This window comes from Rhincodon typus, chromosome 12 (genome assembly GCF_021869965.1).
Source record: "Rhincodon typus isolate 14 chromosome 12, sRhiTyp1.1, whole genome shotgun sequence".
Lineage (NCBI taxonomy): Eukaryota > Metazoa > Chordata > Chondrichthyes > Orectolobiformes > Rhincodontidae > Rhincodon > Rhincodon typus.
The window spans coordinates 53,210,087-53,225,247 of record NC_063343.1 but is presented as its reverse complement, the minus strand read 5'-3'; the positions used below and the strand labels follow the sequence as shown (position 1 = coordinate 53,225,247).

Below are 15,161 nucleotides of genomic sequence, written 5' to 3'. Positions count from 1 at the left end.
GCTATTCAACCCCTGGATTAAGTAGCTAATCAGAGATAATGAGGATATAGCTTGACCCAAAGGGTGTGTTTTCATTCAGTAGGGCAAAATGAGGGATTGGGAGAAAGGCTGTTGATCGACATGGTTGAGGAGAACAATCAGAGATCGGAGTGAGGAGAGGGCTGGTCAATCAAAGGTGGCGGCAGTATTGATTGAGAGGAGGAGGGGATTTATCTAAGGAGGAGGAGGAGGGGAATTGATTGGGTAAGCTGCTAATCCCAAGAGTGGATCCTCATGTAGGATCAGGACCAGAGAGGTCTGGCACACTTGGGATATCAGAGAGTTCGGGCAGGTTGGAGGGCCTAGATGAGGGGCTTTGTAGTGGTGGAGGGGCAAAGATGGGGGGCTGAGGTCAAAAGTTATGTGGTGGGATCAAAGGCCTTGGGAAAAGATCATTAATATGTTGAGATCAATCATGGAGACTTAGTTCATAGGCAAGCTCCAGAAAAACCTTGAATCTGTCAAGTCCTGTGAAGCTAAAATGGTAAAAATTTGTGTCAGAAAACAGATTTTTGAGAGTTTAACCCTTCACTGGCCCAGATCAACCATTTTATTTTAAATTCAGCCCATGGAGTGTTTCTTTAATGCTGAATGCTGAGTGAGCTTCTCAGAACAGGTCACCCTAACGGCTGCCCAACAACTCTTGGCTTCCTCAAGCCTTCCAGACCCTCTGCCTCACCTTTTACATCCTCCCCTCTTACCAAGGCTTTTGTAAATATATTTACAATTCCCCTATCAATCTCTGGTGTTCTGCTGCTGGCTGTTGTTCACTCTGTTCAGACGAATGTTCTTTGTAGATTGTAGATGCTAACCCACTCTCACCCTCCTCTCCAGGTGTCTTGCACAAGGGAAATGGTGAAAACCAGTTTTTATCCCAGCAGCCAGCAGTGATTAACAGCATCATGGGAAATGGACGCAGGCGAAGCATCTCCTGCCCCAGTTGCAATGGCCTCGCTGATGGAAACAAGCTGCTGGCCCCTGTGGCTTTGGCTGTTGGTATTGATGGCAGTCTGTACATTGGAGATTTCAACTTTATCAGACGTGTTTTTCCTGCCAAAAATGTCACCAGTATCCTGGAGCTGAGGTAGGAGACTCAGTAATAAATCACTGTCACCTGGCAGTTTCTGGTTTGCTGCATTATTGGCTGGAGTACTGTGACTGAATTTGCCTTTGATTGTATGAGGAATATAAACTGAGCACTCAAGGTGAAGCCCAGCATTCAATACACAGTACCTGGTGACTTACTTGAACTGCTGTTACTATTTCTTCCCTTTCGTTATCATTTGCAGATACTTATTTGATCAACTCATTGATTTTTAACTCATGGATATCCCATAATTTTCAGGGTTTTATTTTAAGAAGACAAAGAACATTCTTTTGCTGTTGCAGCTATTCCTCCTTTCACCCGACAGAAATGAAAATAAAACAGCAAGATAAAGAGTTAGCAAAAAGGTGTTCCTGTGAGTCAGAACATGGCTCAAGCAGCAGTTTTCACTTAGCAGGGGTTACGTTCACTGGTCCCAAATCAAGCCCAAGTGGTAGTCATTTTAAAATGATATATGCAAGGAAAAATAAATTAGTGGACCCTGAACCCTCCCCCACCAGAAGTTGTGAATGACCGTGAAACATACAATTTGTATTTGGTCCCATATAATTTTTAGGAAGGTAACCAATTTTCCCTCAGATATGTTTTTGCATAACAGTAAGTTTATAAGCAATTTAAAAGCGTATGCATCTAAAATGTCAAATGTAATAGTTGACATCTTGCTGAATTATGAAGTTAGTAGTTCTTTCAAACTTATGAAATTATAAAGGAAGATAAGTCAAGTTGCACACGGTAAATCACCTTCTGAATTAACAAGAGGACTTTTCTTTCAAATCCCACGGTAGTTCTTCACTCATAGAACACTTTTCGAAGCTATATGGAGGGTCCTATCAAGTAGCAGCCTGTTGGGAAATGAAAAGAATTTAAGTCTGAAATAAATGTATGTGATATTTTCCTGCAGCTTCCAGTAAAATAGAATTCAGCTCAAGTAACAAAATTCACTTACAGAAATCAAATATTCTTTGCTGTCTTCCCTGAGACCCGTTAATAGCAAAAAAGGAACTAATTAAAACTCACTCTTCCTTTTCATTTCTGTTTTTATTTTACAAAATACCGTATGCTGAAATATATTTGTGGAAACAACATATCTCGGACAGTGTCCTAACTTGCACCAAAGTTCCATTCGGCCATCTACCCTGTGTTTGCTGATCTATGTTGGTTCCCAGTCTAGTAGTGTTTACTTTTATAGTTTTCATTCTTGTTTGACATTACTCCATGTATCTCTGTCACCTCCAATTCCACAACCCTCTGAGATTCCTAAGCTTTTCGAATTCTGGCCACTTGGGTACCTTCAGTTTTCGTAATTCCACACTATTCGCAGCTGTACTTTCAGTTGCCTTAGCCCTGAGGTTTGGCATTCCCTTCATGAATCTCCCCCACACTTTACATCCATCTCCTCCATAAAAATGCTACTTAAAACTGACTTCTTGGCTGAAACTTTTGGTCACCTGTCCTAATATTTCCTCATGTGACACGCAGTCATATTTTGTTTGATAAAGCTCTTGTGGAGCTTTTTGGAACATTTTAGTCTGCTAAGGTAAAATATATATACAAATTATTATTGTCAGTGGTGTTAAACTGCTAAATGTTTTTTGCAGCTCTTCAATCCATGTGAGCTGCTTTGCTTGTAATTGCACTATGAGATGTTTCAGCTTTGGCATTATTCTGTACGTTACATTGATACAAATATTCATGTTGTCCATCTTTTCCTGTATTCTCCTTCCTGTACAGTTTTGTGAAATGCCACACTGGTCAAAATTCATTCTTGTCCTTCATCCTTCAGGAGTCCTGCTAGTTGGGTGAAACACATTTTATCAAATCACAGCCCATTTAATCTCCATTAACTATGTCCTTGTTTTAGTCTTGACAAATATTGGGAAAAATCTGAATGTTGGCAATTAAAAAGTCACTGAAGTGAAGTAAGTAATGTGGTGATGCAACACATTGGCAAATCGATGCATCGTGCTCTAGAGTATAGCATGCAGATTCCATGTCTGCAATCCATCCTCTTTTTTTTTCGATTTCAACAATGCCATTAGGATAGATGCTGACTGGAGCCAGGTGGTTCCCTGCAGGAAGTGAAGAGAAAGTGAAATTTCATTCTCATCCGGTGCTGCGCTCAAACAGCTTCTAGCAGGTGGCCAAAGGGCATCATTGGCAGAAATCATGGAGTGAAACTTCACTTCTTATGCATGGCAGATGTCATTATGTGGAGCAGGGAGACTCAAAAGAGGAACATAATAATAACTTGTCAGCAAAATCAAATGGAATTATACAGTTCCTGGTATCCTAGTTACAGAATTTCATTTTCTTTTCCTCAAATGACAAAGAGCTGGCTTATCACTTCTGACTTAACCAGATACCCTCACCTTTGCTCTAAGAATAATGTTTCATCCAGTATTATGTTTACTAAAACTGGGTCTGATTTTTGTAGTTTCAGCTAAGACTGAGTTTCAAGAATATAGTGCAGATAGAAGCAACAAGAAATCTGTTAAATTATCGCTCAGAGGTGGATAGAATTCCAAACAAAGACCTATGCATGTGATTTTGAATATTAGATATTGTATGTCGCAGTGAGGACGCCTTCACTTATTTGAGCTCTTCACTGCTAAGAAACTGTATGAGCTTATTATCAGCTTCAGCAGTGGAGTGAATATCAATACGTGAATTAAATGCTCTCTGATACTCCATACCAGAGAAATCAAATTTAGTGGTTATATCAGTGGGTAATTTTTGCTTTCATTGCGCTTATTTTTATATCACCTTCTTCTACTAGGTATTCAAGCATGCCTGTATTGAATGTTAGAACAATCTCAATTCCTCAATATTAAGATTTCAGTTCATTATTGCTACTTACATCTTCAGGGGGAAAAAATGTCAACAACTGACTCACATAGCTCTAACCTCATAATCTTACAAAGCAATATTTACAGCACAGTACAAAAACGTGATTGATGCATTTAAAACTTCCAGTGTGCCAGTCTCTATAGTTGTTTATAAACAGTTTCATGAATATTGTTTCGGCCCTATCAATCCCGCCCTTGATTTTTAGTAATATTTTTGCCTGTCACCACTTATCTGTATTTAATAACTTCAGCAATCATACAATAAACTAATGATAAACAATGTATGTCTTGGATAATTGTTTGCCTGTTCCTCTTTTTCTATTGCTGTCTTTCCACAAAGAAATAAAGATTTTAGACATAGGTAAGACAATCACTTTAACATGCCTGCTTCAGAAATACTATCTTGTCTTTATTTTCCTGCATTGTTTTGTTTTTTTTTTCAGTTTTTAGATGTGTTTGTTTTTTCTGTTATTGCTTAACCTGCTTTAGACAAAAGAACTCTGAATAAATGCTGTTACTTATAGGTACTATCAGTGGTTAGTACTTATCTGTAGATTACCTCCTCGTGTATGGTTAGTAATTTATCAGTAGATGACATGGAAATAAGTGGGTCATCCTCAGGGCTGTATCAGGAGCATACAGATTTCTTATAGCTTTAGAAGGGGAAGAAAGAAAGAGAAATTTTCCCCTAAGAACAACTATTGGTGTGTGTTTGGAACTGCAATTTTGTATCAAAGCTGTGGTTTCAAGCCCTAATCCAGCCCCTGAGTACATAATCTAAATGGGACAGTTTTTGTATTATTGAGAGAACTCTGCTGTCTTCAGAGACATATGTAATTGTTGCCCCATCCAGCCTCTCAGATGGTGTAAAAGATACAATGGTATTAGTAAAAAAGAATTCTCCAGTGTCCTAAGCCAACAAGTACTTCTCAATCAATGCCTTGTAAACAGATTATCTGGTCATTTTGTCCATTACTGTTTGTGGAAACTTACAGTATGTGGCTTGGCTATTGTTTTTGCATATAATATTCAAAAATGAACCACTTGCTATTGGAACTTTGGAGAATCCTAAGGATCTGATCTATAGAATGGTTACAGCATAGAAGGCCAGTCACTTCAATCTGTCTGTGCCAGCTCTTTGCAAAAGCAATTAATTTAGTCCCATTCACTCACCATCATCACATTGTTCCTTTCAGATAATCCTCCAATTCTTTTCTGAAAGCCAAAATTGAATCTGCCCAAATCATTCTCTAAGGCAGTTCATTCTACCTTCTACCAGATGCTACGTACAGGTTTCTTGTCACATCACCATTACTGTTTCTGCCCATCATCTTGAATCAATGTCATCTGGTCCATGATCCTTCCCCCATGGGAAAGGTTTCTTCCCATCTACTCTGTCTAGACCACTAATGATTGTGATTCTCCTCTCAATGGAGAACATCTATTAAACAAAATAATCTCGTTGATGCCAAACCATTTTTAATGCAGATTTAGCATAGTTTCCTTGCTTTTGTACTCCCCATCCCTGTTTGTAAAGACCAGGATCCTATATGCTTTATTAATCACTCTCTCAACCTGCCTTGTCACTTTCAGGTGGTGAGGAAACGTGTTGAAGTTGTTGAACTCCTCCCCCAATTTTGTTTACCACTAATCTCTTTGCTGAATCTAACTTTACGTTTGGGAGTGGAAGTGGCAGTGGTGGATGTTATGGTAATCATAGCCAGTTAGATTTGCAGATTTGCAATAAAGTACATGTATCATGCACAAAAGCAGGGTTAGAAAAACAAATATATAGCCTAGTAACAGCAAGCATGAACTTTGGAATGACTATTGGCAAAACTGAAAACTGATGCCTATCTCAAAATCATCAAGAAATATTCATACATTCACAGCAGGAAAGGAACAGATGCAAGGATTGAAATATTTAGAAAGCATTGTATCTGCAGGTAGAGAGTGCAAGAAAGAAATAAACACAAGGATAGCTTTCAGAAAGACCATATTTGATAAGAAAATATTTTACAAAACAGGAAAGCTACATACACAACTGAAGATTCAGCTTATAAACAGTTTGATTTCGAATGTATTTTCTACGTGAATGAGACTTGCACATTATAGAAAGAGGAGACCAACTTGTTAAATAATTTTAAAATATAGATTGGAGGAAAATGAAAAGGATCAGCCAGACAGCAAAAGTAATAAGTGATGAAGTGCTGTGGAGAGCGAACAGACAGAAGAATTTGCTGAACAGAATTAAGAGAGAGTCTGGGTCAGGCCCATCTTAAGAGAAAATGAGTTTTTAAGTGATGTTATGGAGGGAAGATTTCAAGGGAAATAAGGAAGGAAGAGAATATCAATGTCTGATTAATTGAAAACTGAAGGAGCGTATGGACAAATTAAAAGACAAACACAGGATGGACAGACACTAAAAGGCGCCTATAAGCCAAGGACCTGCCTTTGGGCAGAATGCACATAATGAAGATGACCCCCAGATGACTCCTGCAACCTTTTGAGAATTGTATCCTGTATTTTGTTTTGCCTCTCATTGTTCTTCTGACCGAGATAAATCACTTCACACTTGTTTGAAATAAATTTAATCTGCAGTTTGTCCTCACATTGCACCAACCTGTCCATTGTCCTTTTATAAGTTTAACACTATCTTCCTCACACTGCACAGTACTTCCAATGTTTTAAGTCATTGACAAATTTCAAAATAGTGACTTCTGCACTCAAGTCTAGATCATTAAATATACTACAAAAGGAATGGGTTCCAACATCAATCACTGAGGCATCCCACCTTAAACATTTTCCAATTGGTAAAATGACCATTTTCCACTAATCTAATTCTTGTCACTCAGTTAAAGCTATACCTGTAGATATAGAGATTAATTAATACGTAGATGCAATTCTGAGATCAGCTGTTAGTGCTGTACTAAGAAGTTGGACCATGTACAGCTTGAAGCATATTGCTCTGTGGCCTTACCATGACGTTCAGTACAATAGTAAATATAGTTTAACACTGACTAAACACTTATCAAGACCCAAACAAATCATACAAGAGAACAATTAAATATGGTAGCGGAGATGGAGGCATCAGTCGAGAAAGATGGTTCCATTTTGTCTCAGACAAATCTGACAAACCTCAAGACAAGATTGAACAACTATGAGGCAAATTTGAACTGAGGCAAGAGGTTCCTCTGAAGATTTCCCTAAGGGAGAGGCTCGACAGCTCACTGGAAATTAGATGAAGCAGTTGAAGACTTTCTCTAAGTGAGCTAAAGCGAAGCATGCTCCATAGTGGCAGTATGTCTATACAACCTTAGCAGTGCCTTCCCTTTACATGCTCTTTCAATGTGGTTGAATGACTGATGCAAGCACTTAGATGGGACACATAGAAGACACAGCTGCTCAGGTATAGAATCGCCTCAGGTTTCCATTTAAAGGAACAATTGCTCCAGGTCAGTTCCTTCTCATATGCAATGGAATTGTGGCTACAGAGATCCTTTTTAGGCATTGGGTTGCTGAAACCTCAGCAGATTTCCAGTCAGTCCGAGGAACATTTAATGCCTTTTTCACATCCAGAACATTCATTATTGAGGACATTTGGTCTGGCCAGATGTCCTAGCAGTCAGTTATCTCAATAGATCCCATTTAAGATTTATGGAGTGTCATGACTTCATTTGAAGATGCAGGGTTGAGAAGTGAACTCATTCAGACACTTAACAGCATACTTCTTGACTTATTACAATCCGAATAAGGACAGATCTTCCAGCAGGCGAAAAAGCATACAAGGCCAGAAAGTGCGAGAGGAGAGCCCATTCAATCCAAACCTGAAGCTCAGTTCAAGCTTGTCAACTCATTAGATCCAAAGATAGCTGCCTTACCCAACAAGAAACCCATCAAAAATTAGCATTTTGAAATGCTAACATTGTGGTTCAAGGAAGTATTGCAGTTGACAGGATTGTTCAGCAGAGGGCATCCATTCCTTTCATTGGAAGATTTGAACATTATCAGCAGGTTTGCAATGCAGAATTATCTTTCTGAAGTAAGTTAACTATTTCACTTCCACAGCAAAGAAGAATCCAGCAAATTGAACAAATAGTAATTATGGAAGACATAATGGGCTGTGAGCCATACAGGGGTACTCACTTAATGGGACAAAAAATTTTGGTCAGTCAATTTAAAGTTTAATAACTTTAATACCTGATTTTGCCTTGATTCAGGGTCAACTTTACTGTCCTGCCCTTTTGCCTCCTATTGTAAACTGACTTTACACAAAACATGTCTGAAAACCACATAGCCAGACTCTTTATTAACCTTCTTTCTATACGTTGGTTTGAAGCAAAATTAACTACAATGGTAAAATTTTCAGAGAGTCTATTTATGTTTGAAATAATCAGACCAAGCCCTTTTTAAGTTAGCAAGCTTTTGTACAGTTAAAGGTTGTGCAGTTAGTATGAGGCTCTGACTATCAGCAAAGTGATTTCTGGCTGTATGATGATTTCATCTAAGATGATGATTATATTCCATTTTATGAGGATTTACCTCTCAGCCTTTCCAGGAACATGATCTTTCATAGAAGATTTCCCACAGCTTTTTCCACCTTTTGAAGTCTTGGATCAAGAAGATTGGATGACATTTTATGAGGAACTTTCTCAGCTTTTCCAAATGCACAATTAGCACTGTGATGCCTCACCAGTTGTGTTGGAAGTAGATAAGCCTCTTACTTCTTCAAACATTCTTAAGCAGGAGACATACCGATGCAATGACCCTGCTAACATATGATTACCAGGCCAGTTTAATGAATTCCAGATCATATAGTACATGATTCTTCAGTTCTTCATGCAAATATATTAAGATTCACCTGATACTTTTCAAGATCAGAGAGAGCAGGATTCTTCACCTAATCTTATGGTGAAGTCATCTTGTATGAATGGCAATGTTAATGAAGAAGCACCACAGGTTGAAGAAGGGATGGAAGTTTCAGTACTTCCAGCTTTATGGTATGATCAGACTAGTACTTCATTCAGCAGCATTCAGGGTGTACCAAATGAGTTTGTTCAAGACAACGGGGAACAGGAAGCTCTGCAGAAATATTCTTCAGTGCTGAAGCATGAGAATGATGCTCACCTTGTGCATGAGAACCCATCAAATATTCGTCTTCATCCCTGAAGTCCTGAAGAATGGTTATACCTGACGCGTTGATTGCTCCTTTCCTCCAGATACTGCCAAGCTTGCTGTGTTCTTCCAGTCTCTTGTTTGTCTACCAATTCTTCGCCTTCATGCTAGTGTTCAGAGGCCCTGTTGAATGTGACAAATGCAACCCTAAAGTAAATCTTTTATCTCATCTGTTCATCCAGAATGTTTTGCAATGACTCTAGATGCAGTCCCAACAATCCTGATGGTGAATCTTCCAGTGAAAGCAGAAACCTAGAGAATTTTTTGTTAATTCTTTGAAATCCTCATATGAGTCTTCTGATGAAATGAATCTAAAGTTAGCAGTCTTCCTGATGATTCACTCATCTTTGTCCTAAAATTGAGAATATGACATACAAATCTTGAGATGTTGTTGCCCTACAGTTGCAATTAAATTGATACTTCTCAGCTCTTCTTCAATGTTGCGACTTCACTATTCAGTAATTTTTCATCATCAGATCTTCTTTTCACCAAAAAGTAGCTTAAAACAGATAAGAATGATTGCTATCCAGTTCAGCGGAAGTGGTACACCATTTGATGAGAACCCAGCTGTCTTCATTCTGCTCTGGCAGCCCATTGGCAACTTTTCCTTTCAGTGTTAAGACATTTGTGAGATTGTTACTAATCCTACTCTTTGTTTCAGCTGCTGACAGTATGGTTTCTGGCCAAACTTCCAGCTATTATCCTCCCAAGCTAGTTCAGGAGGAATTGAGGTGTCCACAGCATTTCAATCCATGAAAAATGGACCTTGGGGAATATGTTGGGGTTGAAAATGTATGCAGTCTTAAAGGGAATATGGTTATTTAAATGTTACAGCTCATAATTTTAATAAAGTAGTTTAGGTGGAGACAGGAGAAGTAAATGATGGGGATATAGAGATGAGGTTTGATGTTGATGTAGATGAGCCTCTGAGATTAGCTTTGCTGTCACTAAAGCCTCCATATACATGTGTTAGTGCTCTAGCAAGGAACTAGACTTTATACAGCTTGAAACATGCTGCTTTATAGCCTCATCACTCATGTACAGTGTATTGATAAACTTATTTTAACAGTGACTAAGATGTCTGGGCTGTGCATGTGTCAAGACCTGAAGAAACCCAACTGGAACACGATGAAAGTGTATCCATGCTATTCCAGTCCCCTTTATTGCAAGGCTCGCTTTGTCAAATGCCTTTTAGAAGTCTGTGTATACCACTCCAACCACATTACCTGCATCCATTCTTTTTGTTGCCTCATCAAAAAACCTCAAGCAAGTTAATTAAACATGATTCGCTCGTAACCCAAGTTAAGCTGACTTATTTATAAAGGCCTTATCCTTACAGCCTTTTTTGAATAAAGGTGTATGACATTTGTAATTCTCCAATCCTCTGTCACTACCTCAATATCTGAAGAGTTTAATGATGGCCAGTACATCCATAATTTCTACAATTATTTTGCTCTACATCATTTGTTATGTCTCATCCAGTTCTAGTGGTTTACAATTTTAACTACATCCAGCTTTTCTCTTTATCACTTTTTAAGTCTCCACTTTCACTATGATTTGTACAGTGTCATCTTTCTTGGCAAAGACAGAAACAAAGTAATCATTTAACACTTCAGCATTGCCTCCTGTCTCCATTGTAAATGTGATTTTAGGTCCAAAATCAAATTCACACCTTTTTTTAGCCATCATTTTCTATAGAAGAGATTGAACATTATATCAGCTGCCATTCTTTACTCAAACTCTTGCTGCTTCTCTAATTTGTTTTTTTTTCACTATCACTCTGAATTTTTAGACATTTTTGACACAACCTGTTCAAGGATGTTACTACACACCTCTGGAGCATGTGGGACTTGAATCTGGGCCTTCCTCTGAATTTTTTTTTACTTTGAACTGAGATATGCAATCCACCTGCAATCCTCTGTCGCATGCACTCCTTTCCTGCTTCATCTTACTCTCTGTGACTTTCATCATCCAGGGACCCCTAGATTTGTTTATCTTATCTTTGTTCTTCATGAGAATATACCTCTCCATAGCAACCAAACAATTCTTCTTTAATGGCATCCTATTGTTCCAGTGCCATTTGACTGCCACACTTTGGAATGTTTTAAGGTTAAAATCTATTCTCATCTCATTGAAGATGGCACTCACCCAACTAATTATCCTTACACTGCAGGACTGCTTGACATTTTCCCTTGCTAACCTAAGCTTTTGGTACAATGATCATTGTCATATAAATGTATACATGTTTGATTGTATTGAAGCACCTCATTCTCCATATTCAGCAATGCTTCCCTCCTCATTGAATTGAAAACCTCTTGCCCCTTTCTCCCCTTTAGTTCACTCACTTTAGGCCCTAAGTGACTGAGCTAATGCTGATTAGCAAAATCTCCTTTTACTACAGAATTGGATATTTTCAACTTAGATAGTTGCAGGAGAGCTAAAATTTGCCTCCACAGTCCAAGATTAGCAACTGAAATATCAGACAGACTTTCCAGTTTCTATTTATTGCCCTGCAATCCCTGCTTGATGCAATTAAAGCAGTGAACGTTTGCAGGATGAGACTCAGCTCTGATTTCCTGGCAATTTAATAAGCTACTGACACTTCCAAAAGTTCAGAATTACTCCACAACAAAGGTTACTTGAGCAAGTTACCACAAAGAGGTTGATTAATGTCTGTGAATTCTATTTCAGCAAGGCTTCAGTTACTTTTGAGACGTGTACAAAGAGGTGATACTTGGCGAAGAAGAATAAAGAATTTCAGGGGTTACATGTAGGGGCTCTGAAAAAATAAATATTGAAATGTAATCCTTTGAAAAAAATACATGGAGAGGTGATCTCAGGAATGGATTTTCTTAAACATTAAGTACTTAACATTGATAGTACTTACCACATAAAACTACATCTCCTTTATGATGTTTATAAGTGGACTTCCTTTGTAGTACTGTATTGAAATTATCATTTGTTTCATCTTTAAATCTATTTTTTATGAATGGTAAGCACTCTTGCAAAATTAAGTTTTCAGCAGATAAGTTTTTCTTTTGGAGTTTTATTAGAAAGTCACTCATCTCCTTCAATAAATCAGTTAAATTGCCAAATGTAGAAGAGATTATAAATGGCTAGCTATGAGTTACAGGGCATGATTTTCCATTGAGCTCCTTGAGTAAGGCTCAAATTGTCAACAAAATCAGGGTATTATCTATCTTGATACCTAGATTTTATTTTACAACCAGTTTTCAAACATAATGTGTGGTACAGTAAGCATGGTGGAGGCAAACAAAGCCTCTGTGAGATTGTTGAAAAACTAATAAAGCTGACTGATATAAGAGATAAAGGTGTTCAATTTGAAATGTTAAAATGAGAGTTTTAAAATATATTGGAGACTGATGTGATGAGGGATTTAGCGTATAAAGTACATAATCATTAAAAGTATCAGCCAGCTCAGAATTCTGAAGAAAGGTACCAACCCAAATCATCAACTTTCCTGCTCCTCTGATGCTGCTTGGCCTGCTATGTTCCTCCAGCTCCACGCTGTGTTGTCTCTGACTCCAGCATCTGCAGTTCTTCCTGGAATCTGTTCGTGGGGAAAGGAGAGTTTATCAAAAGCTATTGTCATGCAAAGTTATTGCATCAACATTTGTTGGCTTTCCATTTTAAAGCCTTAGCTGAGCTTCAAATTTGAATTTTACCAGAATTTTACCAGAAATTGACTAAATGTCATTTTTGGTGAGTTTCTTGTTGAGTTTGTCTCCATAAGACTTCGTGAGTTTCCTCACACTGTTGTCCCAAACTCACCTATGCACTATACCCCTATGGTGCCCACTTGTCCCTGCCAGGACCTACAAGAGATTGCTGATATCAGCAGCATCTTTAAAGCTCTGTTGTGTGCCCAGTCAAGTACTGACAGTCTGCAACTGGCCTGTACAGTTCATTTTATTTGGCCAGGATATGTCAGACAGAGGATAATTAGCTCCCTACTGTGCCGATGGGGACTTGGAGGTCCTTCTGGACAGGGGTGGATGTGGTCACTGCCAATGCAGCCTGCCCTGAATTGACCAATGGAGGGCCAGTGAAGCATGCAGTGAGCTGGAATCACCAGGGTAATGCTCTGACTTTCACGCGGAACTTTTTGTTCTCGATGGTAGGGAGCTCCTCACTGCTGATCTCACACAATTCTATAAACTTTCTTGCCAATGACCATGCCCTTTGGGGACTGGGAATATTCCATCTTTCATTTCAGATAATCATAGAAGTGTGCTTGGTAAAATTTCAGGTATTAAAAATATTGTAAAAGTAGTTTTTTTTGATGTTGATTCTTCAATCTCTTTTCAAACTCATTTAAAGATGCGTCAGTGCCCTGTTATGAGAAGTTCATATCCTAATGAATCAAGCAGGAAGAACCAGGACCTTAAAATACGTTTGTTGATTTTCATAAACCAAAGCAAATAACTTAAACAGAAATGATCATGTTTATGATTTTATCATTTTTTTGAATTACCTGCCAAGTTAACATTCGTTCTTTGATGCCTCCCACATGCTTTATGCTGATAAAGTTATGAAGTGTTTTGCTAGGAGACCAATAGTGAAATCTTGGGACACCATCACTCCAAGTCTGTGGAGCCGAAATGGATATGAAGATCTTGGACAGGCATAAACCCTAGGTGAAGATAGCTGGATTGGCGTTGCCCGTTACTATTCCTGGAAAGAATCAATAGAACAACTAGAACTGACTCTATTTTGTTAGTCCAGAAGAAGCCACAAGTGTGACTGAAATAAAAATGCCATGTTACTCAGTAAACGTTTTTGTTCCAATACTGTGTTTGAGAAATGTTGTTGGGACTGTTTAGTTCTAAAGTCATTGAACCCATTATCATGCACTTTCAGCAGTTTTCTCCAGAAATATTGATACAACAAGGTGTAGAGCTGGATGAACACAGCAGGCCAAGCAGCATCAGAGGAGCAGGAAAGCTGATGTTTTGGGTCTAGACCCTTCTTCAGAAATTGGGGAGGGGAAGGGGATTCTGAAATAAATAGGGAGAGAGCGGGAGGCGGATGGAAGATGGATAAAAGGAGAAGATAGGTGGAGCGGAGACAGACAGGTCAAAGAGGTGGGGTTGGAGCCAGTAAAGGTGAGTGTAAGTGGGGAGTTAGGGAGGGGATAGGTCAGTCCAGGGAGGATGGACAAGTCAAGGAGGCGGGATGAGGCTGGTAGGTAGGAAATGGGAGTGGGGCTTGAGGTGGGAGGAGGGGATAGGTGGGAGGAAGGACAGGTTAGGGAGGCGGGGACGAGCTGGGCTGGTTTTGAGATGCGGTCGGGGGAGGAGAGATTTTGAAGTTTGTGAAGTCCACATTGATACCATTGAGCTGCAGGGTTCCCAAGTGAAATATGAGATGCTGTTCCTGCAACCTTCGGGTGGCATTGTTGTGGCACTGCAGGAGGCCCAGGATGGACATGTCGTCCAAGGAGTGGGAGGGGGAGTTGAAGTGGTTCGCGACTGGGAGGTGCAGTCATTTGTCACGAACCAAGCGTAGGTGTTCCACAAAGCAGTCTCCAAGCCTCTGCTTGGTTTCCCCAGTGTAGAGGAGGCCACATCAGGAAGAGTGGATACAGTATACCACATTAGCAGATGTGCAGGTGAACATCTGTTTGATGTGGAAGGTTTTCTTGGGGCCTGGGATGGGGATGAGGGGGGAGGTTTAGGGGCAGGTGTAGCACTTCCTGCGGTTGCAGGGAAAAGTGCCGGGTGTGGTGGGGCTGGAGGGGAGTGTGGAGCAGACAACGGAGTCACGGAGAGAGTGGTCCCTCCGGAAAGCAGATAAGGGTGGGGAGGGAAAGATGTCCTTGGTAGTGGGGTCAGATTGCAGGTGGCGGAAGTGCCGGACGATGATGCGTTGGATCCGGAGGTCGGTGGGATGGTACGTGAGGACGAGGGGGATTCTGTTTTGGGTTCTCGCATTTCCCGCAACTCATCCCTCACACCCCCTCCCGCAATAACAAC

The 15,161-nt window shown here is 39.6% G+C and overlaps 1 protein-coding gene across 2 annotated transcripts in view; it reads left to right on the top strand.

Moving 5' to 3' along the window:
* The window catches only part of LOC109917230 (teneurin-2-like), a 766,679-nt gene that overhangs the window by 728,657 nt on the left and 22,861 nt on the right, over positions 1-15,161 (top strand). For both annotated transcript variants that reach the window (XM_048603631.1, XM_048603632.1), the window contains 2 exons: positions 874-1,123; positions 4,331-4,351. In XM_048603631.1, the coding sequence (XP_048459588.1) occupies positions 874-1,123; positions 4,331-4,351 (271 nt within the window). The remainder of the gene's footprint in view (positions 1-873; positions 1,124-4,330; positions 4,352-15,161) is intronic.